Source organism: Pristiophorus japonicus, chromosome 3 (genome assembly GCF_044704955.1).
Source record: "Pristiophorus japonicus isolate sPriJap1 chromosome 3, sPriJap1.hap1, whole genome shotgun sequence".
Taxonomy (NCBI): domain Eukaryota; kingdom Metazoa; phylum Chordata; class Chondrichthyes; family Pristiophoridae; genus Pristiophorus; species Pristiophorus japonicus.
Genome location: NC_091979.1, coordinates 273,520,499 through 273,546,129, shown reverse-complemented (window position 1 = coordinate 273,546,129; position 25,631 = coordinate 273,520,499). Strand labels below are relative to the sequence as shown.

General features: G+C 43.1%; 1 protein-coding gene across 1 annotated transcript in view; it reads left to right on the top strand.

The window, feature by feature from the left end:
* Positions 1–25,631, top strand: part of chst15 (carbohydrate (N-acetylgalactosamine 4-sulfate 6-O) sulfotransferase 15) — a 90,462-nt gene that overhangs the window by 53,522 nt on the left and 11,309 nt on the right. Inside the window, exons 4-6 of the mRNA XM_070876718.1 lie at positions 14,190–14,333; positions 17,613–17,769; positions 22,294–22,450. Of these exons, the coding sequence (XP_070732819.1) occupies positions 14,190–14,333; positions 17,613–17,769; positions 22,294–22,450 (458 nt within the window). The remainder of the gene's footprint in view (positions 1–14,189; positions 14,334–17,612; positions 17,770–22,293; positions 22,451–25,631) is intronic.

The window sequence follows — 25,631 nt, the reverse complement described above, 5'->3', positions numbered from 1 at the left end:
AGACCAGTTAGAAAGACAGAAAGCTAAGTTGGGTGGCAGTGTGAGCTGCGAGGAGGATGCTATGAGGCTGCAGAGTGACTTGGATAGGTTAGGTGAGTGGACAAATGCATGGCAGATGAAGTATAATGTGGATAAATGTGAGGTTATCCACTTTGGTGGTAAAAACAGAGAGACAGACTATTATCTGAATGGTGACAGATTAGGAAAAGGGGAGGTGCAACGAGACCTGGGTGTCATGGTACATCAGTCATTGAAGGTTGGCATGCAGGTACAGCAGGCGGTTAAGAAAGCAAATGGCATGTTGGCCTTCATAGCGAGGGGATTTGAGTACGGGGGCAGGGAGGTGTTACTACAGTTATACAGGGCCTTGGTGAGGCCACACCTGGAGTATTGTGTACAGTTTTGGTCTCCTAGCTTGAGGAAGGACGTTCTTGCTATTGAGGGAGTGCAGCGAAGGTTCACCAGACTGATTCCCGGGATGGCGGGACTGACATATCAAGAAAGACTGGATCAACTGGGCTTGTATTCACTGGAGTTCAGACGAATGAGAGGGGATCTCATAGAAACGTTTAAAATTCTGAAGGGTTTAGACAGGGTAGATGCAGGAAGAATGTTCCAAATGTTGGGGAAGTCCAGAACCAGGGCTCACAGCCTAAGGATAAGGGGTAAGCCATTTAGGACCGAGATGAGGAGAAACTTCTTCACCCAGAGAGTGGTGAACCTGTGGAATTCTCTACCACAGAAAGTTGTTGAGGCTAATTCACTAAATATATTCAAGAAGGAGTTAGATGTAGTCCTTACTGCTAGGGGGATAAAGGGGTATGGTGAGAAAGCAGGAATGGGATACTGAAATTGCATGTTCAGCCATGAACTCATTGAATGGCGGTGCAGGCTCGAATGGCCGAATGGCCTACTCCTGCACTTATTTTCTATGTTTCTATGTTTCTAACATGCAGGTACAGCAAGCAATAAGGAAGGCAAATGACATGTTGTCCTTTTATTGCAAGGGGGTTGGAGTATAAGAGTAAATAAGTCTTGCTACAATTGTACAGGGCCTTGGTGAGACCATACCTGGAGTACTGTGCACAGTTTTGGTCCCCTTATCTAAGGAAGGCTATACGTGCCTTGGCAGAGATATAACGGAGGTTCACTAGATTGATTCCGGGGATGAGAGTGCTGTCTTATGATGAGAGATTTTGTAGAATGGGTCTATACTCTCTGGAGTTTAGAAGAATGAGAGATTATCGCAGTGAAACATACAAGATTCTGAAGGGGATTGACAGGGTAGATGCTGGAGTGTGTAGAACTAAGGGGCACGGTCTCAGGATAAGGGGTAGGCCATTTAAGACAGAGATGAGGAAGAATTTCTTCACTCAGAGGGTTGTGAATCTTTGGAATTCTCTGCCCCAGAGGACTGTGGATGTTGAGTCTCTGAATATATTCAAGGCTGAGAGATTTTTGTAGTCTAGGGGAATCAAGGGATATGGGGATCAGGCAGGAAAGTGGAGTTGAGGTCGATGATCAACCCTGATCTTATTGAATGGCAGAGAAGGCTTAAGGGGCCGCACGGCCTACTCCTGCTCCTATTTTTTTATGTTCTTGTGTTCCTATGGCATTACCATTGCCGAATCCCCCACCATCAATATCCTGGGGTCACCATTGACCAGAAACTTAACTGGACGAGCCACAAATACTGTGGCCACAAGAGCAGGTCAGAGGCTGGGTATTCTGCAGCAAATGTCTGACCACCTGAGACCACACCTGGAGTACTGTGCACAGGTTTGGTCTCCTTATCTAAGGAAGGATATACTTGCATTGGAGGCGGTGCAACAGAGGTTCACTAGATTGATTCCTGGGATGAGAGGGTTGCCTTATGATGAGAGATTGTGCAGAATGGGCCTATACTCTCTGGAGTTTAGAAGAATGAAACATACACGATTCTGAAGGGTATTAACACGGTAGATGCTGAGAGTTTGTTTCCCGTGGCTGGAGTGTCTAGAACTAGGGGGCGCAGTCTCACGGATAAGGGGTAGGCCATTTAGGGCAGTGATGAGGAGGAATTTTTTCACTCAGAGGTTTGAATCTTTGGAATTCTCTGTCCCAGCGGGCTGTGGATGCTGTGTCTGAGTATATTCAAGGCTGAGATAGAGAGATTTTTGCTGTCTTCGGGAATCAAGGGATATGGAGGTTGGGCGGGAAAGTGGAGTTGAGGCCAATGATCAGCCATGACATTGAATGGTGGAGCAGGCCCGAGGGGCCATATGGCCTACTCCTGCTCTTATTATCGGAGCAGGAGTACAGGCACGATGGGCTGATGGCCTCTTTCTGTGCTGTATCATTCTATTATTCTAACATACTGTGTCAACCGTGGCTCATTTGGTAGCATTCTCGACTCTGAGTCACTAATAAAAGATTATCTGGTCATTATCACATTGTTGTTTGTGGGAGCTTGCTGTGCGTATATTGGCTGCCGCGTTTCCTACATTACAACAGTGACTACACTTCAAAAATACTTCATTGGCTGTAAAGCACTTTGGTATGTCCTTGGATCGTGAAAGACGCTATATAAATGCAAGTCTTTTTTTGTTTTTAAGCACCTCACACAAAGTCATGGAGAATAATGAGGGCCTCTGTAATGTCAACAGTTCTCTTTTTTTTAATCAAATGCAGTTCTTTTAAATTGGGTCTGCTGTTGATATCTCCTCTGGTTCAATGGTGTCAGTCACTCCCATAAGTGGTCTGAATGCACACCAAGAGATAGGAGCCATGGACTGGCAATGATTCAGGAGGGGGAAGGAGAGGGGAGAAACTGGAGGCAGTACTGAGGGGAGAGGAGACGAGTTTCAGTATTAACTGAGGAGGTAGGCGGAAATGAGAAGAGCACCAGCATGAACTGGTGGCACTGGAAGGAAAGAAGAATCCCGATGAATGGGAGGACAGAGGAGTGTCAGCTTGAATTGAAGGGGAAGAGGAGAGTGCCAACACAAACTGGAGGGAGATTGGCAGAGGAGATGAGCTCCAACCTGAGTGTGGGTGATGGAGAAGAGGAATGCCAGTTTGAACTGAGAGAGAGGAAGGTGGGTTGGAATGCCAGGCTCAGTTGAGGAGCGGAGAGGGAGAAGAGCCACCAACGAAAGGGAAAGAGAATGTTTTTGTGACCTAAGTGGAGAGAAATTTGATGGAGTACAATGTTGCTGTGAACTCAGGGCCTGAAGTGCTTGTGAGCTGCAGGAGGTTAGAAGGAGAGAGCCCCTCTGTGAAGGGGGGAAGCTTCATCTGATTGGTCCGTTGAAAATCTAAATGTGAGTTTATTTTTCCTACTTCTTTGGTTACAAATCTAGCAATTGAGAAGTATTTCAAATTAACCAGAATGCTCTATTTTTAATTTAAACATTCAAATGTCCCTGGAAAGCATACCACAGACGTTCCAACAGTAATAGATTAGTGTAAGAGAAACTGAAAAGAAAAAAAAATCAATGGCAAATAGAGTACTGTACAATAAAATTGAGCAAATGACTACCTTTTTAAATGGAAAAAGTTGCAATGCTAATCTTGATTAAAACATCCACCAAATAAAATAACATAAATCTAATTTTTCTGGGTGTCATATATCAGATCTCGCTAGAAAATGCATCTTGTGCCTTCAACATTGTGTCTCCCTTCAAACTATGATGTACTTTTTTTTTTCTCCAAAAGAAGTGAAGGAATATCATGTATTCCTCCACATTACAATATATGCTCATGTCCCACTGCATTTCCAGTCTAATCACTTCTTCTCCCGTGTCATGGCGCCATATTTAGGGTTGTTGTGTAATTTTCCGTATTTTTGAAACTGTTGATCAGCTTTAGGTAGTTTCCTCGGTCACCAACAGCTTTGCCATCTGTTTTGGAGGACTGCATTTTCACTCCATCTTGAATGTCATCACTGTAGTAGAGGTGATCTGCATGGTAGCGTTGCACCTCCATGGTGTCCCCTGATGTGACAGCCTGTCCGCTAATGTCATGCTTTGAGGAATTCTGACACTAACACTGCTTCAGAGAAAGTCTGTTTTTGATTTTTAGATCCAAGTTTTTTTTCCTGGTTCTCCTGTTGAACACATGAAAATTGGATACAATGGTATGTTGTACATGTAGCTGGAAAAATACTTTATTATTTTTGACATTTTGTGTTTGAGCCAGATTTGGATGTGTGCCCTGATTCCTGAGAGGCTAAAAGGGCATTAATGTTTGGCAGGCAAGTATAGGCACAGCATTGTGTCTGAAAATAACTGACAGCAATTCAGTTAGGATATAATCTGTTTATCATGGTATGATTTCACTGCTGTCTGATGAAATAAAGTCAGCAGCACGCTCCAGTTTATCTATATCTATTTGACTAATATTATTATTGAATGCATTTGTGTTCCAATTTTTCTTTAATTAGCCTGTTAAAAGTTTAGGCTCTTGCCGTAGAGATTTTCTCAGGTACAGCAGTGCCAGTAACTCCTGTGAGTGGTCTAAGGGAATTCAGAAGAAACCTTTACCCAGAGAGTGGTGAGAATGTGGAACTCGCTACCACAGGGAGTGGTTAAGGCGAATAGTATAGATGCACTTAAGGGGCGGTTAGATAATCATATGAGGGAGAAAGTAATAGTGGGTTATGCTGATAGGATTAGATGAGGAAAGAAGGGAGGAGAGTCGAGTGGAACATAAACACTGGCATGGACTGGTTGGGCCGAATGGCCTGTTTCTGTGCTGTATATCCTATGTAAGTATCTTAGAGGTGTTGCCACAGTCCCAATATCTAACTATAGGATAGTGTCATTTAGAGGTGTAATAACAATAACCTCTTGTGATCTAAATCTCCCCTCTTGATCTTTCTGAGCTCATCCTGTCCATCAGACCCACTTCCTGCTCCCTTGACCCTATTCCCACCAAACTGCTGACCACCCAACTTCCTTTTCTGGCTCCCATGTTAGCTGACATTGTTAACTGTTTACTCTCCTTGGGTACTGTCCCCCTCTCCCTCAAATCTGTTGTCGTCACAGCTCTCCTCAAAAAACCAACCCTCGACCCCTCTGACCTTGCAAACTACCACCCCATCTCCGACCTCCCTTTCCCCTCCAAAGTCCTTGCAAATTCGGGAGATTTGTTGCCTCCCAAATCCATGCCCATCTTTCCTGCAATTTCATGTTTGAATCCCTCCAATTCGGTTTCCGTGCCTGCCACAATACCAAAACGGCTCTCATCAAAGTTACAAATGACATTCTTTGTGACTGTGACAAAGGCAAGCTATCGCTCCTCGTCTTTCTTGACTTGTCTGCAGTCTTTGACACGGTTGACCACTCTATCCTTCTCCAATGCCTCTCTACTGTCGCCTAGCTAGGTGGGACTGCACTTGCTTGGTTCCATTCTTATCTATCTAACCGTAACCAGGGAATCACCTGCAACGGCTTCTCTTCAAGCCCCCACATCGTTACCTCTGGTGTCCCCCAAGGATCTATCCTTGGCCCCCTCCTATTTCTCATCTACATGTTGCCTCTTGGCGATATCATCCAGAAACACAGCGCCAGTTTCCACATGTATGCTGATGACAACCAGCTCTACCTCACTACCACTTTTCTCGACCCCTCCACGGAATCTCTTAAGTTGTCAGACTGCTTGTCCGACTGGATGATCAGAAATGTTCTCCAATTGAATATTGGGAAGACCGAAGGCATTGTTTTCAGTCCCCGTTCCCTAGACATTGACTCCATCCCTCTCCCCAACTGCTGTCTGAGGCTGAACCAGACTGTTCACAACCTTGGTGTCATATTTGACCCTGAAATGAGCTTTTGACCAAATATCCACAGCAAGACGCATATTTCCACCTTCGTAACATCACCTGTTTCGCCTATGCCTCAGCTCATCGACTGCTGAAGTCCGCATCTATGCCTTTGTTACCTCTAGGCCTCCCACATGCTACCCTACATAACTAGAGGTGATCCAATACTCGGCTGTCCGTGCCCTAACGCACCAAGTCCCACTCACCCATCACTTCTGTGCCCACTGACCTACATTGGCTTCTGGTTAAGCAACGCCTCGATTTCAAAATTCTCATCCTTATTTTCAAATCCTTCCATGGCCTCTCCCCTCCCTATCTCTGTATCTCCTTCAGGCCTACAACCCCCTGAGATATCTGTGCTCCTCTAATTCTGCCCTCCTGAGCATCCCTGATTGTAATCGCTCAACCATTGGTGGCCGTGCCTTCTGTTACCTAGGCTCTAAGCTCTGGAACTCCCTGCCTGGACCTCTCCGCCCCTCTACCTCTCTTTCCTCCTTCAAGACGCTCCTTAAAACACACCTCTTTGACCAACCTGCGCTAATTTCTACTTATGTGAAATTTTTATCGCATAATACTCTTGTGAAGCGCCTTGGGATGTTTCACTACGTTAAAGGTGCTATATAAATACAAGTTGCTGTTGTTTTATATTTCTGTCTTTTGCACATGTGCTTCTTTGATCTCTTTTAAGATGGACACATAAAACACTTGGTACAATAAGACTAAATATGAATCGAAAAGCTATTTTATTTCAGAACCATAGAGCATTCAAAGCAACACAGTATGATATCATTAAGTTAGATGGACTCTTCAACATGTCAGATTATCTCCTTTCAACAGCTCAGAGACACATTTTGGGCCTTCCAACAGAACTAATATTACTATCTCTTAAATACCTGTCCACCCTGCAAAGTTCCAATTTGAACAGGTGTTCCTGCCCCTTTTCCCCATTCTGCCCACACACACACACACACACACACACACACACACACACACACATCAGAACTGTAGCTCCAGTCCTGAACAGATCTCCACAAAGCCATCTCCACTCTTTGCTCCATGTTTACCTCCAGATCAAAATACAACACAGAGCCTTAAAGGAGTAGGAATGAGACATAGGCCATGAGATAGAATAGGAATGGAGATGGGTATAGATCTTCAAGACACTACCTGCAGTAGAACATATGAAAGCTTTGGGTATTTTGGGGGCAGTTTTTTTGTCTGACACATGGAGAATACCAGAGTCTTGAAGCTGTACTTTTTAAATATTTAATCTCGGGATGTGGGCATAACTGGCCAGGCTGCATTTATTGCCCATCTCGGGTTACCCTGAGAAGTTGATGATGGACCTTTGTGAACGGTGATATCCTTGTGCTGACTGTGCTCCAACAATGCTAGGGAGTTCTAGGATCCTGATCCTTTAACAATGAAGGAATGGTGCCATATAAAAGGTTGCTATGCAAGATAAGGGCTCCTGGGGTTGGGGTAATATATTAGCACGGATAGAGGATTGGTTAATGGACAGAGAGCAGAAATAAACGGATGATTTTCCATTTGGCAGACTGTAAATAGTCGGGTGCTGCAAGGATCAGTGCTTGGGCCTCAGCTATTTACAATCTATATTAATGACTTCGATGAAGGGACCGAGTGCAATTAAGCATTCACTCCCACCACCACCAGCGCACCATGGCTGCAGTGTGTACCATCTACAAGTTGCCCTGCAGCAACTTGCCAAGGCTTCTTCGGCAGCACCTCCAAAACCCGCGATCTCTACCACCGAGAAGGACATTGGGGCAGCAGGTGCATGCGAACACCTGTAAGTTCCCCTCCAAGTGACACCATCTTAACTTGAAAGTATATTGCCGTTCCTTCATCGTCGCTGGGTCAAAATCTTGGAACTACCTCCGTAAGAGGACTGTGGGAGTACCTTACTACATGGACTGTAGCGGTTCAAGAAGGCGACTCACCACCACCTTATCAAGGGCAATTAGGGATGGACAATAAGGAAGTCTTACTACAATTGTACAGGGCTTTGGTAAGACCACACCTGGAGTACTGTGCACAGTTTTGGTCTCTGTATCTGAGAAAGGACAAAACACAAACATGCTTTCGAGGCGGTGCAATGAAGGTTCATTAGATTGATCCCTGAGATCAGAGGGTTGTTGAGGAGATTGAGTAGATTGGACCTATACTCTCTAGCGTTTAGAAGAATGAGATGTGATCTCATTGAAACATATAAGATTCTAAGGGGGATTGACAGGGTAGATGCTGAGAGGTTGTTTCCCCTGGCTGGAGTGTCTAGAACTAGGGGGCACAGTCTCAGGATAATGGGTCGGCCATTTAAGACAGAGATGAGGAGGAATTTCTTCTTTCAGAGTATTGAGAATCTTTGGAATTCTCTGCCCCAGAGGACTCTGGATGCTGAGTCGCTGAGTATACTCAAGGCTGAGATAGATAGATTTTTGGACTCTAGGGGAATCAAGGGAAATGGAGATAGTGCAGGAAAGTGGAGTTGAGGTCCGAAGATCAGCCATGATCTTGAATGGTGGAGCAGGCTCGAAGGTCCGTATGGCGTACTCCTGCTCCTAATTCTTATGTTCTTGTGTTACAGCCCCAAGTCAGGAGGAGGGTGTGTGATTTGGAGGAGAGCTTGGAGGTGATGGTGTTCCCATAATCTTACTGGTTTTGTCCTTCTCAATGGCAGATGTCACAGGGGAGTGAGGAATTGTTGAAATAACCTTAGTGAGTACATACTGCAGTCGCAGTGCACCAGTGGTGATGTGGTGCATACTGAGTTCAGTGACCGACACTTTGATCAAGTGAATTGATTCGTCCTGGATGGTGCCAAGCTGTTGCCGCTGCACTCGGGTGAGTATTTCATCACATTCCTGACTGGAGCCTTGTAGACGTTGGGGAAGCTTTGCGTGGTAAGGAGTGAGCGAATCATCAGAGTATCTAGCCTCTGCTGTACTCTTTTATAGCCACATTATTGATGTGGCTGCTCCAGATAAGCTTCCAGTCCTTGGTGAACCCAGAATATTGATGAAGTCTCCCATGATGGTGATGCCATTGAAGGTCAGGGAGGTAGGGTTGGGTGTTTTCTTGTTATAGATGGTCATTACCTGGAAATTATCTAAAAGAAAAAAGAAAGACTTGGATTGATATAGCACCTTTCATGACCATTGGATGTCTCAAAGCGCTTTACAGCCAATGAAGTACTTTCGGGGTGTAGTCACTGTTTTAATGTTGGAAACGTGGCAACCAATTTGCACACGAGCAAGCTCCCACAAACAGCAGTGTGATAATGTCCAGATAATCTGTTTTTTGTAATGTTGATTGAGGGATAAATATTGGCCAGGACACTGGGGATAACTCCCCTGCTCTTCTTCGAAATAATGCCATGGGATCTTTTACGTTCACTTGAGAGAGCAGACAGGGCCTGGGTTTTACAGGCTCAATTTTGCCCAACCTCTTTTTTAAGTGCACCGACTATGCGCACTGGAAACAACGCCGGAACAAAGTCGCCCCATCCTGGCTGCTCTTCTGAGTCCCCAGAGTCCCAGCGTGGCGTGCATTGTGAAGTGGGGGGCGGAGCAACAGGCCAGTGCCGAAAACAGTGCCGGCGTCTGCGCGCATGTTCCTGCCTTCCCAGCATGTCCTGTGGGCTGTGAGCAGGACCCGATGCTCGCAGCCCCTATCCCTGGCCGAAGGGACTGCCTCGATCTCGCCGCATCCTATCCCGGCCGAGTGACCTCCCGCACCGGCCGGCCGGCCCGCTGAGTTCCCGGGCCGAGCTAGGACTTCAGTTTTATTTTTTTATTCATTGATGGTTGTGCTTGAGAGTTTTGATTGGGCGGGGGGGAGGAGGAGGAGAGTTTTGGGGTGGTGGGGGGGGAGGGTGAAGAAAGAGTGTTTTGGGGGGGGAGAAGAAAGAGTGTTTTGGGGGGGGGAGAAGAAAGAGTGTTTTGGGGGGGGGGAGGGGGAAACTTTAAAATAAAAACTTGATTCTAGCATAAAGGCAGGACTTTTATTTGTTATTGATTGATTGCTTATTACTTTTTGTGCTTTGTTTAGTGCTGTGCAAGTCCTCAGCTTCCTTCTATTTTTTATTTGTTATTGAATGCTTATTTTTGTGCTTTGTTTAGTGCTTTGTAAGTCTTGGTGCTTTGAATGTACTAACCTGCGCCTATTTCTTAACTGCCCGCAAGGTTTTTCAGAGCTGGCCACATACGCTGACTTAAGTCGATTTGGAGTAAGTTTTTGCTGGCCAAAGTGGCATAAATGGCCAAAACTGGCATAAGTGTCTGGGAACGCCCCCTTTTGGGGAAAAAAAACTGAACTAAAAAAAATCGTACCTAACTGACCTACTCTGGAGCAAATGTTTTGGGGAAAATGGCATTTTTTAACTTACGCCAGAAAAAACAACTTACTCCAAAAAAATTGATGCAAGTCATGGCCAAAATTGGGCCCAACGTCTCGTCTGACAGATGAGTGCAAACCCTGGTGTCACTTGACAGTCCAAGCCTGGATGCTATCCAAGTCATGCTGTATGCTGCCATGGGTTGCTTCATTATCAATGTTTTTAATGGCGCTGATCAGAATAGAATCATCAGCAAACAGCCCACTCCTGATCTTGTACTGGAGGGAAGGTCATTTATGTAATAGCTGAAGATAGTTGAGCCAAGGATGCTGCCCTGAGACAGCATTGTCCAGGGGCTGCAGTGGTTGGGCCTCACCAACCATGACCATCATTTTTTTGTGTCAGGTATGCATCCAGCTTTCTGCATGACCCCCATTGACCTCAGTTTTGCTAGGGTTTCTTGCTGCCATTCTCAATTGAATGCTGCATTAATGTTGAAAGCGATAACTCTTGCCTCTCCTGTGGCATTTAGTTCTTGCTGAATAGTTTAAAACCATGACAAGATCTGGAACTGAATGATTCTGGTGGAAACCGCACTGAGCATCAGCGAGCAGGGTATTGATGAGGAGGTGTCAATGGATGGCTCCTTCCGTTATTGTGCTGATGATTGGGATGAGGCTGATGGGGCAATAATTGGTTGAGTTAGATTTATCCTGCTTTCTGTGGGTAGGACATCGCTAGGCAATCTTTTATATTGTTGTGTAGATGCTAGTGCCATATCTGCACTGAAATAACTTGGCTAGAGGTGGAGCTAGTTCTAATGAGCAGGTCTTCAACACCATGGCCAGGAAACTGTGAGGACCTATTGCCTTGTGTGCCTAGCTCACTCAACCACTTCTTAATATCATGTTATTTGAACCAAGTTGCTTGGACATCAACATCTATGATGATGTGGTATTGTTAGCTCAGCACGTTTGGTGGAAAGTGTTAGGAAACACTTCATGAAAAAAAAGAATATCCTCAACATTATTTTTTCACAGTGACTGACCTAACTCGTGCTTCTGCGCATGCGTCTCCTGAGAGAGCCTGGTTTGGGGGAGGGGGGAGAAGAGAGAGATCCTTTTCGGGGAGGGAAGAAAGAGCTGGTTTTGGGGGGTGGAATGGGAAGAGAGCCTATTTGCGGGGGGGGGGGGGGGTGTGGGGGGAAACGGGATGGGTTGTGGGCAGGAAGCGGAATGGGTTGGGGGATGGGGGGCTGTGGAGAGAGAGGGAACTCAGGGAAGACAAATCACGTTCTTTCAACCCCCTTTGCACCCACACCTGACATCATTGGAGTGGATGAAATCCAGAAGTCATGACACCGACACTTCATACCCAATCAACCGGTTAACAATCCGCGCACAATGCCCCATCTATGGCGGGGTGGGGTTAAGGTCATGCACTTGCGCATGGGTAAGGGACTTCGGCTGGGGGAGGGATGCACTTGCACTGGCGTAAGGGGGATGGACATTCTGGGGTAAGGAGGGATTTTGGCTGGGGGAGGCAGCACTCGTGCTGGGTTAAGGTACTTTGGCTTGGGGAGGGATGCACCTGCGCTGGGGTAAGGAGGGACTTCGGCTGGGGGAGGGATGGGGCCTTTCTGACTTCTGAAGTCCAAATGGATCATGTTACAATGTGCAAAGTTAGACTGGGCAGTGCCATTTACACATTCCAGAGAAACTTCAGGGTGTGGCTTATCCTCCAAGGGAAACAATTATCAATAGGTCATGTGATCATGGCGAGCCAATCAGAGAAACGGCTGTAATTCAGTTAGTACAAATAAACGCATCCTAATCTTTTAGTGTCATGTGCTGGGCTCCACTATGTTGATGATAAAATGTTGATGGGCCTTCTCCCCCGTTATCTGTCTGATTACCACCCTTCTTGACTGGATGTGGTTGGACTACAGGACTTTGCTCTGATCAGTTAGCTCTGTCTGTAACCTTTGCTTTTTATGTTTCGATGGCCCTATTTGGCAGCTTCACCGGGATAGTGTCTTGTTCTAAGGTAGACCCGGTGCTGGTATACTCTTCTTCCCTCTCATTTGCACTAAGGTTGGTCCTTGGCTTGATAGTGATGGATCCATGAGGTTACAAATCGTGGTACAGGTTGAGCGTCCAAAATCCGGAGTTCCGGAATCTGGACCGATTTGGTGGCAGGATCGTCCGGAATCCGTAAAATGTTCCGGAATCCAGACCCGCTGAACCTGCCGACCTCGAGGTCCCGCTGCTGCCCGACGTCGGGCCTCGCCTCACTGTCCCTCGCCTCGCCGCTGTCCAACCTCGGGTCTTGCCTCGTCGCCCTTACCTCGGGGCCTCCTCGCCGGCCCGCACAAACACCTCCTCTGCGATGGGGCCGCCCGACCAGCTCTTCGGCGGGCCCTGCTGAACTCGTCCCCTTGCGGTGGGGCCCCAGCCAGCGACCCGAACAGCTCCTCGACAAGAACCCTCCCCCTTTCCCCTTTCTGACGTTCTGAAATCAGGAAATACCCAAACCTGGGCTCGGGTGTTTCTGGATTTCGGACGTCAGAAACACGTTCTGAAGTCCGGAAAAACACGAAAACCGGCTTGGCCGTGGTCACGAGGTTGCCGGATTCAGGATACTGAACTGTACTGTAGTATACAGTACTGGTGTTGAAGGGCCTGTTGCCTAATGGATGTCCAATTTTGGACTGCAAGATTTGTCCTTGGTTTGTCCCACTTAGTACAACGATTGTGCCACACTACATGATGGACGGTGTCTTGCTGTGAAGACGAGACTATCTTCTCAAGGACTGTGTAGTGGTCATTCCTATCGATGTTATTCTGGACAGAAATGTCTGAGACAGATAGGTTGGTAAGGATGTGGTCAAGTAGATTACTCCCTTGTGTTGGTTCCTGATGCAGGCCCACTTTGGCAGCTATGTCCTTCAGAACTAGCCCAGTTTAGTTAGTGGTGGTACTACTGAGCTATGCATGGTGGTGAACATTGAAATCCTATATTCACATTACCTTTTGTGCCCTTGCGTCCCCTTAAATGGTGTTCAACATGTAAGAACATTGGTTCATGGGGGTGGTAGGTGGTAATCAGTAGATTTTTTTGATCCTGTATGACCTGATGCCATGAGACTTCATGGGAAATCAGTGTTGAGGACTTGCAGGGCCAAACCCATCCAATTATACAATACTTTGCTGCCACTTCTCATGGGTCTAACCTGCTGGTGGGACAGAATCTATCCAGGAATGGTGTTGGAGTCCAAGATGTTGGCTGGTAGATATGATTCTGTCAGTATGATTCTGTCAGTATGACTATGTCAGGCTGGACAATAGTCCCTAGATGTTAGTGAGGAGAATGTTGCAGGGTTGACAGAGGTGGGATTGTCTGAGCATTGTCTTGATCTTATGCCTGGGTCCTTGGTCCATTCAATATTTTACTTACAATTGTGTCTTGCAGTGATTGTTCACAACTGAATTGCTTGGTAGGCCACTTCAGAAGGTATTACAGGTCAATCGCAAATGGTGGTACTGAAGTCACATATAGGCCAGACCAGGTAGGCATAGCTGGTTCCCTTCCCTGAAGGACATTAGTGAACCAGTTGGGTTTTTACAACTGAACGGCAGCTTTGATGTTTTATGGTGCAATCCCATAAATTACCCAGCTCAGTTGAATTAAATTTCACAACTTGCTACGGTGGGGTTTGAGCTCACAAACTCTGAATTGCTAGTCCAGTATCGTATATTACCATTACAGAGTAAAAGCAATTCTTAGTCAGGTATGCAGAAAGGTGAAGAAGTAGCAACTCCTAGTGCTTTAAAAATGTGATTCCTCCTGTTGGTTTTCTCTGCAATAGTAAAACACAATTCCGAACAGTTGACAGGATTTTGAGTGAGTAACGTTGAAATTTAACATTATATTAATGGAGTAGAGAACCAATTTAATGAGAAGGGACGATCAGTTTAAAATTATGTGGTGTGTTATGATTTCTGTACTGAAGCTTGCTTTTGTTTGCAGGGATTATTCAACCCTGGAATGGGTTCCATGACCGATATCTAGTTGAAGATTATCTGGATCTGTTTGATCTGGCAGCACATCAGATTCAGAGTCAGATAGCCAATTCATCTGCAGAACAGCAAATTAACAGCAACATGGTCATTGGTGAGATACTTTAAGTACCTACACTGTATTTAAAATGATTAGTTGAGCCCCCACAAAATGAACTTGTTCTCTAAATCACAGGTGAGCCTGGATATCAACACCACTTGGCATAGTGGTGTTGATATCCATTAATGAGCATCTTTTATGGAAATGTTTTTCTAAACTGATAATTTATTCAGACAGTGGTTCAATGATGGAAAATCTGATAATTTGTTGGAACAATGCAGTCTTGGTTTGTAATGTGAAAGCCTTGATTCTGCTGCAACTGATCGTTTACTGGATTACCACATGAAAGTAATTTGAAATAAAAGCAGCGGCCAAAATTTCCTTTGTCTGTACTTGATTTTTTTTTAAGTTCCCTTTCCCCTCTTTTTATCTCCTTGATTTTGCACCAAACTCAAACTAAGAGAGCAGGGAGCTGATTCATTGCAGGCCTCCGGCTATGCTTGCTTTCATGGCAGAGGTGAGGTGTAATGGAGAATTGTGTACGTGAACTGCATCTAAACATTCTGGCACAGTCTATTGGAGTTGTGATGTGAGGTGCTCCTGCTCAAAACCTGCAAATGCTAGAATTCTTTACAAACAATGATTTGTGTTTTCTTCAACTGGAGTTCAATGTCAGGTGTTAGAATGTCTAGGAACGCATGGTATGCCCCTGAAGTGTTAATTTGACCAGACCCTTTTTATTTATCTTTGTTCCTCCTATCCAATGTTCCTCAGTACTGGATTGTGCCTCACCTTTCAACCAGTGTGTGTGTCAGTCAGTGTCTCAGTGGGTAGCACTCTCACCTCTGAGTCAGAAGGTTGTGGGTTCAAGTCCCACTCCAGAGACTTGAGCATAACAATCTAGGCTGACATTCCAGTGCGGTGCTGAGAGAGTGCTGTACTGTTGGAGGTGCGGTCTTTCAGATGAGACTTTGAACCGAGGCCCTATCTACTCTCTCAGGTGGATGTAAAAGATCCTATGGCACTATTTCAAAAAAGAGCAGGGGAGTTCTCCCCGGTGTCCTGGCCAATATTCATCTCTCAATCAACATCTCAAAAATAAATAGATTATCTGATCATTATCACATTGGTGTTTGTGGAAGCTTGCTGTGCGCAAATTGGTTGCCGCGTTTCCTACATTACAACAGTGACTACACTCCAAAAGTACTTCATTGGTTGTAAAGCGCTTTGAGACATCCGGCGATTGTGAAAGGCGCTATTTAAATGCAAGTCTTTTTTTCTCAGAAAGCGGGTCACCAAACTTTACGATGCACGTCCTTCTCCCCATTTTGAATAAGCTACAGGCACAGGAAAACTTGCCCAGAGAGCTTTGCATGTAGCACTGTTGGCTGGGAAGCACTAAATCTGTCAAAGCAGCAGCTCTTAAAGGACAGCATCTCACCATAAAAAAGGAAGTTGTGGGAGTGGCAGATAAATACGCTGATTCTTCATAATGGCACAGCAGAAACATGTAGGAAACCGTGCTTCCTTCACATTCTTTGATAGTTCACACTGTACACACTTCCTTTCATCCAGACTCTTTCCCCCCCGCCCCACAATCCCACAACCCCTCTTGCACACACTTGCTGCTTCTTCCTCTCTGCACACACACTATGCTAAGCTGCCTCTCACATTTTGGCAAGCCTTTCGCAGGCTGCACACTCACCCACCACCACTCTTCTTGAGAGCTTGCTGTGTGTAAATTGGCTGCTGCGTTTCCTACATTACAATAGTGACTGCACTTCAAAAGTACTTAATTGGCTGTAAAGTGCTTTGAGACATCCAGTGGACGTGAAAGGCACTATATAAATGCAATTTTTTTTTTCTTTTTCCACTTTTGGTATTGCCAGATCCAGAGAATGCAGCTATATCCCAATTTTCCATGTGTTCTGAGCCTGGTATGCAACCTAAGAGTTGAGCTCCTAAGCACTTCTATTTTTTTAATATTGCTTTCACGTGGGATCCTTATGAACTTCAGCCAGTTGTAATAGAAATAATTCTAGCTCAGGATACACAACATTCAGGCAGCTTATGAGTGAATCCTTTCAAATTGTTAAATGTTCTAATCTTGGTTTTGATTTTGGTAAAAGAAATACTACAGCAAATATCTAATGGGCAAGGTTAACAACACAACTACAACTAGTCTATTTGTCTGAACAAAAAGAACCCACCACTCTTGTAGTTGTTTAATTGTCCCAACTGCCAAATCAGAAAGAACATTTACAAGATTATTTTGACATGGTTTCAGATAAGGGGTTAGATTTTTATTATTGCACTTATGAGTCAACAAGTCGTATGGAAGGGAATCCCTGATCAAATAAGCACACGTGGACCCTAGATGGCCCAAATGGCCTTTTCCTGCTCTGGATTTTCTGTTTTGTTTATCCTTCCAAAAGAGACTCACATCTCATCCGGAAAATTTACTATTTGGATATTAAGATCTATTGGACGTGCAAATAAATTGCACGCTGTTGTGCACTCAATCAGTGGGAATAGACATGTAGTTATGTTGCCTGAGGTGCTGTGGTGTTGGGACCCTATATCATTAACCATACGTCCAGTGCTCTCAGCGTTCAAAAAAACGGTTGGCCAACACTAAATATGCGCATGGTTTATAAAGGCCCCCAAATAAAATGTACATAATACAGCCAGAATGTCCTGGCAGTGTTCAGCTGCACAGCACCCGTTTCCAGGTTATCACTGCAATGATAGCTTATTTTGGCTTGACGAGCACCCTGTGTCCTACCTCCAATCTGCTGGGACTGCATAATCAGCATCATGGAGTCACTCGCATACAAGTTGGAAAACAATTTTGTTTTGTTTTTTTAAGAAGAAAAAAATCAGTACCTCTCCCATGATGGGCTCTTTTCTCCATAGTGACAGGAACCGGTAGTTGAATTTTATAAGTTTTTCATATGCTAACAAATAAGATGCAGGCAAACCTAACTCTTGATTATGTACAAAGCTAGCCTGTAAACCAAAATATGAAAACCAGCCATGAGCAAACAGTTTGGCTAATGTGTTTTTCATTTTCCAGTCATATAGGCACCACAAGTGCACGTGCATAAAAAGGGAGAGATGGGGAAATAGGGCGTTTTAGTTACCATGTACAGATTTAAATATGCGCATGAAAATAGCGCAAATGTATATTGCTTATGTACCCAGTCAAGTATTTTCACCAGGGCTTTTCAATTTGTGTATTTCTTTTTGCTTCTCATCATTCATGGGAAAGCGAATCTCACTTGTTCCCAATCTTTATTTAAAAAAAAAATTTCATTCTATCTCTTTTTATAGGTGAGGCAAGCGCTTCCACAATGTGGGATAATAATGCTTGGCAGAATTTCTATGGTCGCACTGCTAATAACGAACCGCCATATTTAATTCAGGACTTCCTTCACGCAGTTCTGCCAGCTGCAAAACTTATTGTTATGCTGCGGGACCCTGTTGAGAGGTTAGTCTGTAGCCTTTGTTCATTGTGCAGTGTTTTTTTATTGCCAAACTGGAAATTTGAGTTCTTGCAAAGGGTAGCACTTGTGCATTAATGACAGTTGTAAACTCTGATTACTGAATTTCCACACTGTATAATGTTTCTGCTGCTCTGATATTTCCATTCAAATAAATGTGTGATTCAACTTTCCTGTGACTGAAAATTTGGCTTAAATAATTGGAAAAAAATGATACGAAGAAAATTTTACCTCAATAGATTCTCAGCAATAAACATTTTTTAGAGTTACAGTCTATGTTTATTATTAAAGTTCAATTTTTTTAGAATCAAATTCACAGTTTTATGTTATGTACATTGCTTATATCAAATGGCTAGAAAATAGATGATTTATCAGGAGTAGACTATAGAAAAGTCTATGATAAACAGCAACATTATTTTGGGTTTTAGTCTGTGATTGCTTAAACTGCAAGTGATGGGATTCGGAAGATTTAGTAGATAACAGCAGCATATGGGTGAGGTATTGAACCCTACAGTCCAGAAAGGCCCCAAAGTTTGATTCCTGTTCTATGCTAAGCTAACTGATCTCAGCCAGGGCAGTGCCGGGGCCATTATAATGGGCCTCAATGGTTTGAGGGTGGTGAAAGGAAACTTAACCAAAATTGATGCATCTTATTGCAGTCCAATGTCCATGCTAGGTGTGTGGATGTTGCATGAGGGCTGTTATTGAGCTCTGCTATTTAGCTCCCCAGCCTATTGACCCCAGTTGTCCAGGTTCACACGTGACAAATGACCACTTGGACAAGGTATCTTTGGAATTCTACCCTAGTAAAGGTCAGGGGTATCTGGAGAAATATCAACATTATCATTGGCTTGAAACAGTTAACAAGCCTAAACATTTTGGAGAGTTATGGCAATTATTGCTGAAGTACTTAAGATGAAATAACCGGTTATGGATTTTGCACTGAATTGACGCCAGCACTGTGGTAGGAATTTGGCTTGCAATTGATGGTGTGTAACCACTAAGTCTGAAATTGGCACACCTGTGCTAGTTGTCTCTGAGATTCATCCAAGTTGGTGGCTTGGCACTGAAATAATGCTGTGCCAGCGCTAGTATTTCAGCACCAGTCAACGTGGCAGCCAAAAACTTGGTGTATTTTTGTGATGTGCAATGGCATTACAGGTTTCAGAGGAAACAGGAGCTACTGTTTGTGGGCAGTACAACCTGGCTAATATAAGTGAGGCAAATGCACCTCTCCCATCCCAATGCCATTAATGTAACAAAGGAACAACTGTGCTGAAAATTCAATATCCCTCATACAGATACCCTGAGTATCCATTTCAAGCCAGTATTCAAAACCATTGATGGGAATAGACACAGTAACCAAAGTACAAAAATGTGCATTCTAATTCTTTGCAATTACAAATGCAGTCATTTGATTATTAAAATGGTCTATTATGGTGAGACTTTCACTTAAAAAAAAAAAATTATTAACTTGTATTGCTTCATTTCATTTTTAAAATTAAACATAATTGCTCCATCTATAATCATAAGTCCAATATTTCTGTAGTGATATTGTTGTAATTTATGTCCTGAAAGTTCCTCACACACAATCTGTTACATCACTAGTTACAAAATGTCTTCTAAATTTATATTGCACTCTTGTGACTTGAGTGCAGTGGCCACTAATTAAAAATCTTGCATGGCTTTTCTTCAATTTTATCACATGTACTTTAATGGTTTTAACTTGAAATGTTTTGGTGAATGTTTGTACTCACCAAGGTGAAGATATCCATGCCAGCTTTTTGAATACTTGTTCTACTTTGGCCAGCAATTGTAAGCATCACCCAATACCAGGTCAGATATCATGTGGCTAAATGTAAAGTTGTTTCTGCTGAGCTGCAACAGTGTGCCTTAACCTTTACCTCAGAAGAGTGCTCCTGTTGCACAACATTCATTTTTTCCATTTCCCATCCCAGTCATTTCTATTGCTATTTTTGGAGTTCAACTGTTAATTGGTGTATTGTAGGGCTGCCATGGACGAAAAATCATTTAAAGTTTCAAAACCAAAGCAGACATCTTTCTGAGCTAGAAATGAACCCATGTCCTAGAGAGGTCCAGATGCTAATGCATCGCCACATCCAGTTCCACAAAAATACTGCTTTTGAAGACATTCATTGGAGAGGACAAAGAAATGTAAAAAAATTATTTTGGAAACTGAGTCGTCAATTACATTGGCAATGGCGAACTGGTGAGCTGCTGGTATGTTAGGTCAATTTGTGATGTGAGTTGGGAGCAGGTAGGGAGAGATAGCCCATCAGGAATGTCTTGGATTTGAACTGGATTCATGGGATGTATCCCCTGGTCTCGATGACACCCTAGAGGTTACAAGGTTTGTCTATCTTGAGCTTCCTTGAGCCTAGCTGCATTGTGGGCTCATGGATTGAATGTATTACAGCACATAACTGAAGTAGAAGTGCCCATGGATCTGCTGTAGCTCATTGGGCTTGTCCTTTATGGGGTCGGAGAAGGACACAATCGCAAACTGATCCACATACACTGGCCATTACCAGCGTATCAGTTTGGGACAGAGTAGATCCCTTAAGTTCCAACGCCACCTATGCTTCTGCTAGCAAACTTTGACCATGCAACACTTCCTTTTTTCTCTGCACCGCAGATTATTTTCTCAATTTCTGTTTCTCCTTCCTTTGACTGTTTCATGTCTCACAGTTGGATATCATGGGGCTGAATTTGCGACCCCTATGGGCATGTATGATGTGCGCATGTACCCGTAGGAGCTGTACAGGTTCTGGGTTTAGGCATGCACTGCGCATGCGCTAATACCCGGAATTTGTGATCTGTCAAGAATTGTCTGACAGATCGCACACATCCCGGGAAAAAGGCCTCCACGGTGCAGAGTTGGGCTACTTGCCCAACGAATGCCCGTGAAATTCTTACGCCTGGTAAAAACAGGCCTTGCGCATAAGAGTTTTAAAAAACATAAACATAATTTTTTTTCATTCATTTATACATTAAAAATCTGTGCAATAAGATTTTATTTTTAGCCCCGTTAAAACATTTACATTTATTTTTCAAAAAATGACATTTTTGTTTGAAATATTTAATCAAATATCATTTTAAATATGTAATGTTTTTAAAAACATTAATTTTGTGTAGAGGTATTTTTTATATGATCCCCATTCTTACATATGGGAGTTCCGTACATACGGAATCCTCATAAGCATGAATGGTGATTCCTTCCCTTGATTGGTTGGGCAAGACCACGTGATCCCAGGGGCACTTGTGAACTGCATGTGCCCCTGTGATACGTGGGCCTCTATGCAGGCCTACGCATAGAGGCCCAGGAGCGCAAATCGCTGCACCTCTGAGACCACAGGTCGGTTCGTAGATTTTTGCAGATCGGCGGAATCCGCCCACGGGAAGCCTCTGGCCGCAAATTCAACCCCAGTAACTCTTGCAGGGTAATCCTGTGTTTTATTTCCTTCTGGTGTTTTCTTCATCTTATAATGTTCTGAACTAACTGAGGCCTGTTTTATTCATGTCACCTGATATTTGAGGGTCAACCAATTTTCATTATAAATGGATATGCTCTCCTGATGTAATGGGCGTAATGCTGTAATCCTCCAACTGTGTGGATATAATGAGAATTTCTCGTTACTTGTGTGTGCCATTTGATTTCTTTGCTTTATATGTTTATTTGCTAAGTGTCACGTTTAAAACTTTTGAGTAGGAAAGGGAACATAAGGGCATCGGCTTAAAACTTTACTATTCAAATCAATCAAACATTTATGAAGGATTATGACTAATTTTAAAATCATTTTTCATTACTTTTTATTAATCTTTATCCTCAAGCTTCTTTGAAGCGATGAGTGCTAATGACCCCGGCGAACCGCGTCTGAAAATGTGATGGCTTGGAGTTCAGATTCATTAAAATACAGTCATTTACATTGGGTCTTCCAGCACTCCTGTTGTTCAGCTATGTAGCACTGTTGGTTCAGTTCCCTCACACTACCAAAGTCAACGCCCCTTCACGATAAGTTCCCCTCAAATAGAACAGATGTGCTGAAATTTGAGTTCTTTTAAGCAACCAGCAGAAATAGAGAAAACGACGCTGATTGCAGTTGGTTGTAATGTAATTTTAAAGAGGGTACTTCACATTGGTTTCTTGTATATTCTGAGCCCACAAAGTGCTACCAGAGCTTAAATGAGATGTCTGTGGCACACAATGATAATGTCAAATGTAGGCAATAACTAACTTTCCTTATGCTTTTAAATCAGGGCTATTATTTGAATACTAGGAAGTTTACCATTCCATTCCTGAGACTGCTAAACTGATTATTGTGGCTGTAGAAGCAATTAGTGTCCAAATAAAGTTACCATAGTAAGGAAAGGCAGTAACATAGAAAAATAACACTAGATTTTGTAAAATAGTGTGTTTTGGTTTTCTGCTAAGGGTATGTCACTCAATTTATACCCTTGTACGACACTAATATATTCACACTTTTTTTTAGGCTGTATTCTGATTACTTGTACTTCATAAGTGCTAACAAATCTGTGGAGGATTTTCATGAAAAGGTAAAAGATTCACTGCAAATCTTCGACGGCTGCTTGATGCACTCTTCTCTTAGATCCTGTGTGTACAACTGCACTGTGAACTCTGCCATGCCCGTAAGTACCTTTTTTATTGACAGCTATTTAAAAGGCTGTGTTATATTGGATGTGAATTAATAAAACAATAATATTTCTGACAGTAACCTAGCAGTAATGCCATTGGATATCTTGTGCTATGGTGCTGTGGTTAGGTTACATTGCTGTATGTCAATTAAGTTCATTGGCAAAGTTGAGAGGGACTTTGCAATTCTGAGCTTGTTGGTTAGAATTTGGAGCAACTCATGCTGTCACTGCATTTGGCAACATTAAAGATCCCACCACACAAACTGAAAGAACCTTTGAGTAGGCAGGTAACTTCGAAGAAAATAGGAGATAATACATTTTTCATGGCATATTATTATTAGTAACGAGTGATTAACTAGATTACCATGGCATTATTATTATTCCTAATAGTTTTGATACCACAGCGTATAATAATTTACTAGCAAACACGTGATATTCGTTCAAATTAGCTCAGTGCCATTTTTCTCCATTTTCATTTTTGCAGTTCCATACTCGGGAAGGAAATGGGCATTTCAATTTTCTGTGCAAGACCATTTTCTGCTTGGTCTACAGATTTATGTATCCGCAACTAAACTAAATGTACTGGTGGGAATCCCTCAAATTGGGCCTTGCATCCGGTTCCCTTCCTGGCTATCTCCTTGGCACTACTATCCCCTGTGGTATCCCAGTGGCCCCATAAAAGGGACATCAGTCGGTACAAGCAACAGAATGGAAGTGACAAGCTCCCTGGCCCCAAGTCCCACAGACGATAACCACCTACCCTCTCTGCAGAACCACAGCTAATGACATGCTCTGAGCCTCTGGCACACATTGCAGCCCAGCCATGTGCAGTTTTGCCAACACACTTAATGCACATCTGTAAGATATAAATGCTCAAACTACCAAATGAATATAATCGAAGCTGAATGGATCTAATGTACAAATGCATGTTGACATTTTAGAAAAAGGGTAAAATTAGCATTTGAATATTTGGCATGCAAACCTATACTTCATTTCATCAGAAAGACTCCATTTCTCTTTTTACGCCATTATTCATGAATCCAATTTTACATGGGCAAAGAATCAAATAGCACAAATTAAATTTAAAAATTTTAATTCTAGGAATTATACATTATCCATTTTTTTTCAAAACTTGGGTGTGCACTGCAGACCATCTGTCCTTATCAAGGTAAGGAATATTCACTGTTGCATAGAACACTTTTGCTCCCAATTATCATGCACTCGTAGCTCAGGTATAGAACAACGAGAGGCAAAGTAAATCTCCCTCCACTGTGTTCCAGCCTTTGAGGAGACTCTCTTACTCCACCCGTGTTACATCTCTGTTTGTCCCAGCAGTCATCCTATGCCCTCACTGAGTGTAATTATCGATTTAGTGTTCAAAACCCATCATCCAGAAATGTGCTAAGCCATAATGTGCCATCTAGTCCTTTAGTCCCTAAATCGTTTGAGGTGTTTTAGTTGATAATTTAGGGATAACCAGATTAGAGGACAATGCAGGATTTGCCAAGCCATTACAGTTGATTCTTAGCAATTTGTGCTGATCTCTAACAATATTTATTTTCCTTTACAAATATTCTTTAGCAGGTATGTATGGTGACAAGAGAATAATAACCAGCTGACACAGTTTAAAGAGTTTTAGAAGATGTAGTGACACAATGCGTTAGAATACACTTTCCACCTCTAGGACACGTATTAGAATCCAGCCCAGAGAGAGTAAGTCTTCTCTGACGGCTATTAAGGATCCTAAATAAAACACATGTGGCAATGTAAAATCCTCTGACAAAACAAAGGCTTTTCATATCTTCACTGGAATTTTAAAATAATACATTGAAATTTTGCATATACTGAAATAAAAAGGTCGTGTTGACATTATTGTTTTTCTGGCACTAAAAACTTGGGGTATATTGATCCTTTACTATGAGCAGATATTAGCTTGTGTCTCCACCCATGCTATTTCCTGCTGGCCAATTGAAGAAGCCTCAAACTCACTGCTGGCACAAATTGGTCTTTATATTCTTGAACTTATTCACCTCACTGGTGAAGTTAAGGCCAGTTACTGAGCCCGAGGTAACACGTTTTGGTTTGACTAACTGTGAGAACATTTTTGTTTGGAGCCATCCTCCCAAGAGGACACGATTCCAGTTTGCATTGCTCCTGATCACAATCCAGTGCAGTAAAGTGCGCACTTGTGGATGTTGTCTGAGTATCGGCTCAAACTTGTGATACCCTCCACATTCTAACTACTTGCCCACCATTTAGGCTCACAGATGGATTGGCAATGAAAAAAAGCTGGTTCTAATTTGGCTTAACAGTACTCCGAAACTAACTGCAGAAATTGGGAGCGTTGGAATTATCAGCACCCACTGTTCCTGGAAGCATAAAGTGCCGCATTGGGTTAATAAGATGATCGGAAACACAAATAAGGAGCCTTTTAAACTACTGTGTAATTTACAGCATCTGCAGTAACAAGTTCCAGTTCTGCCTTTACTAGTACTTGAATTCTTGCCCAGACACATTGCAATTGATGCACCGAATTTTCTATTTCCCCTCAATTTTTGTCAGTTTACTTTTTTCTCCCTGTGCAAAGTCGGCAACTATATATCATTTAAATGCCACGAGTAAGTGGTGTCGATCTGCTTCTATGTGCTCACAGAGGAGCTGTATGTCTTCACCTTGCATTTTAACGGGTTAATTTTAATCTTTTTTTTAAATAATTTATATTAATTAAAATTCCTAATCCCGTTTACCCAACCTCCCTCTAGGTCATCCAGAAAAAAAAAAATGGTAGCAATCCTGATATCTCCATTATTACACCACAGGCTTACCTGGAGTCATTCGGGTTAAGGTGCAGGTGGGTGGGAAAAAACAGCTGTAATCTACTTACTGTCTCCAGTTGCAAAATGGTGGTCTTGTTGAGGTAACAGGAATGTTAATCTGCCTTAAGCTTGCAAACAAAATGTCTTTATCTAAATTACTTTGTTCGCTATTTGGACCAGAAAATAAAATTACTACTTGAGAATCACTCCTTAGTAATCACAATTTTTCTGTAATAAACTATTGGTATGCATTTTATTTTAATTCTTACTTTCTTTCCTCCCACCCCTTCCAAATGGTGTCTGTCATAACAGGTATTGATACCATGGACATTTCATACAGTTGGTGCCTAATTATGTTC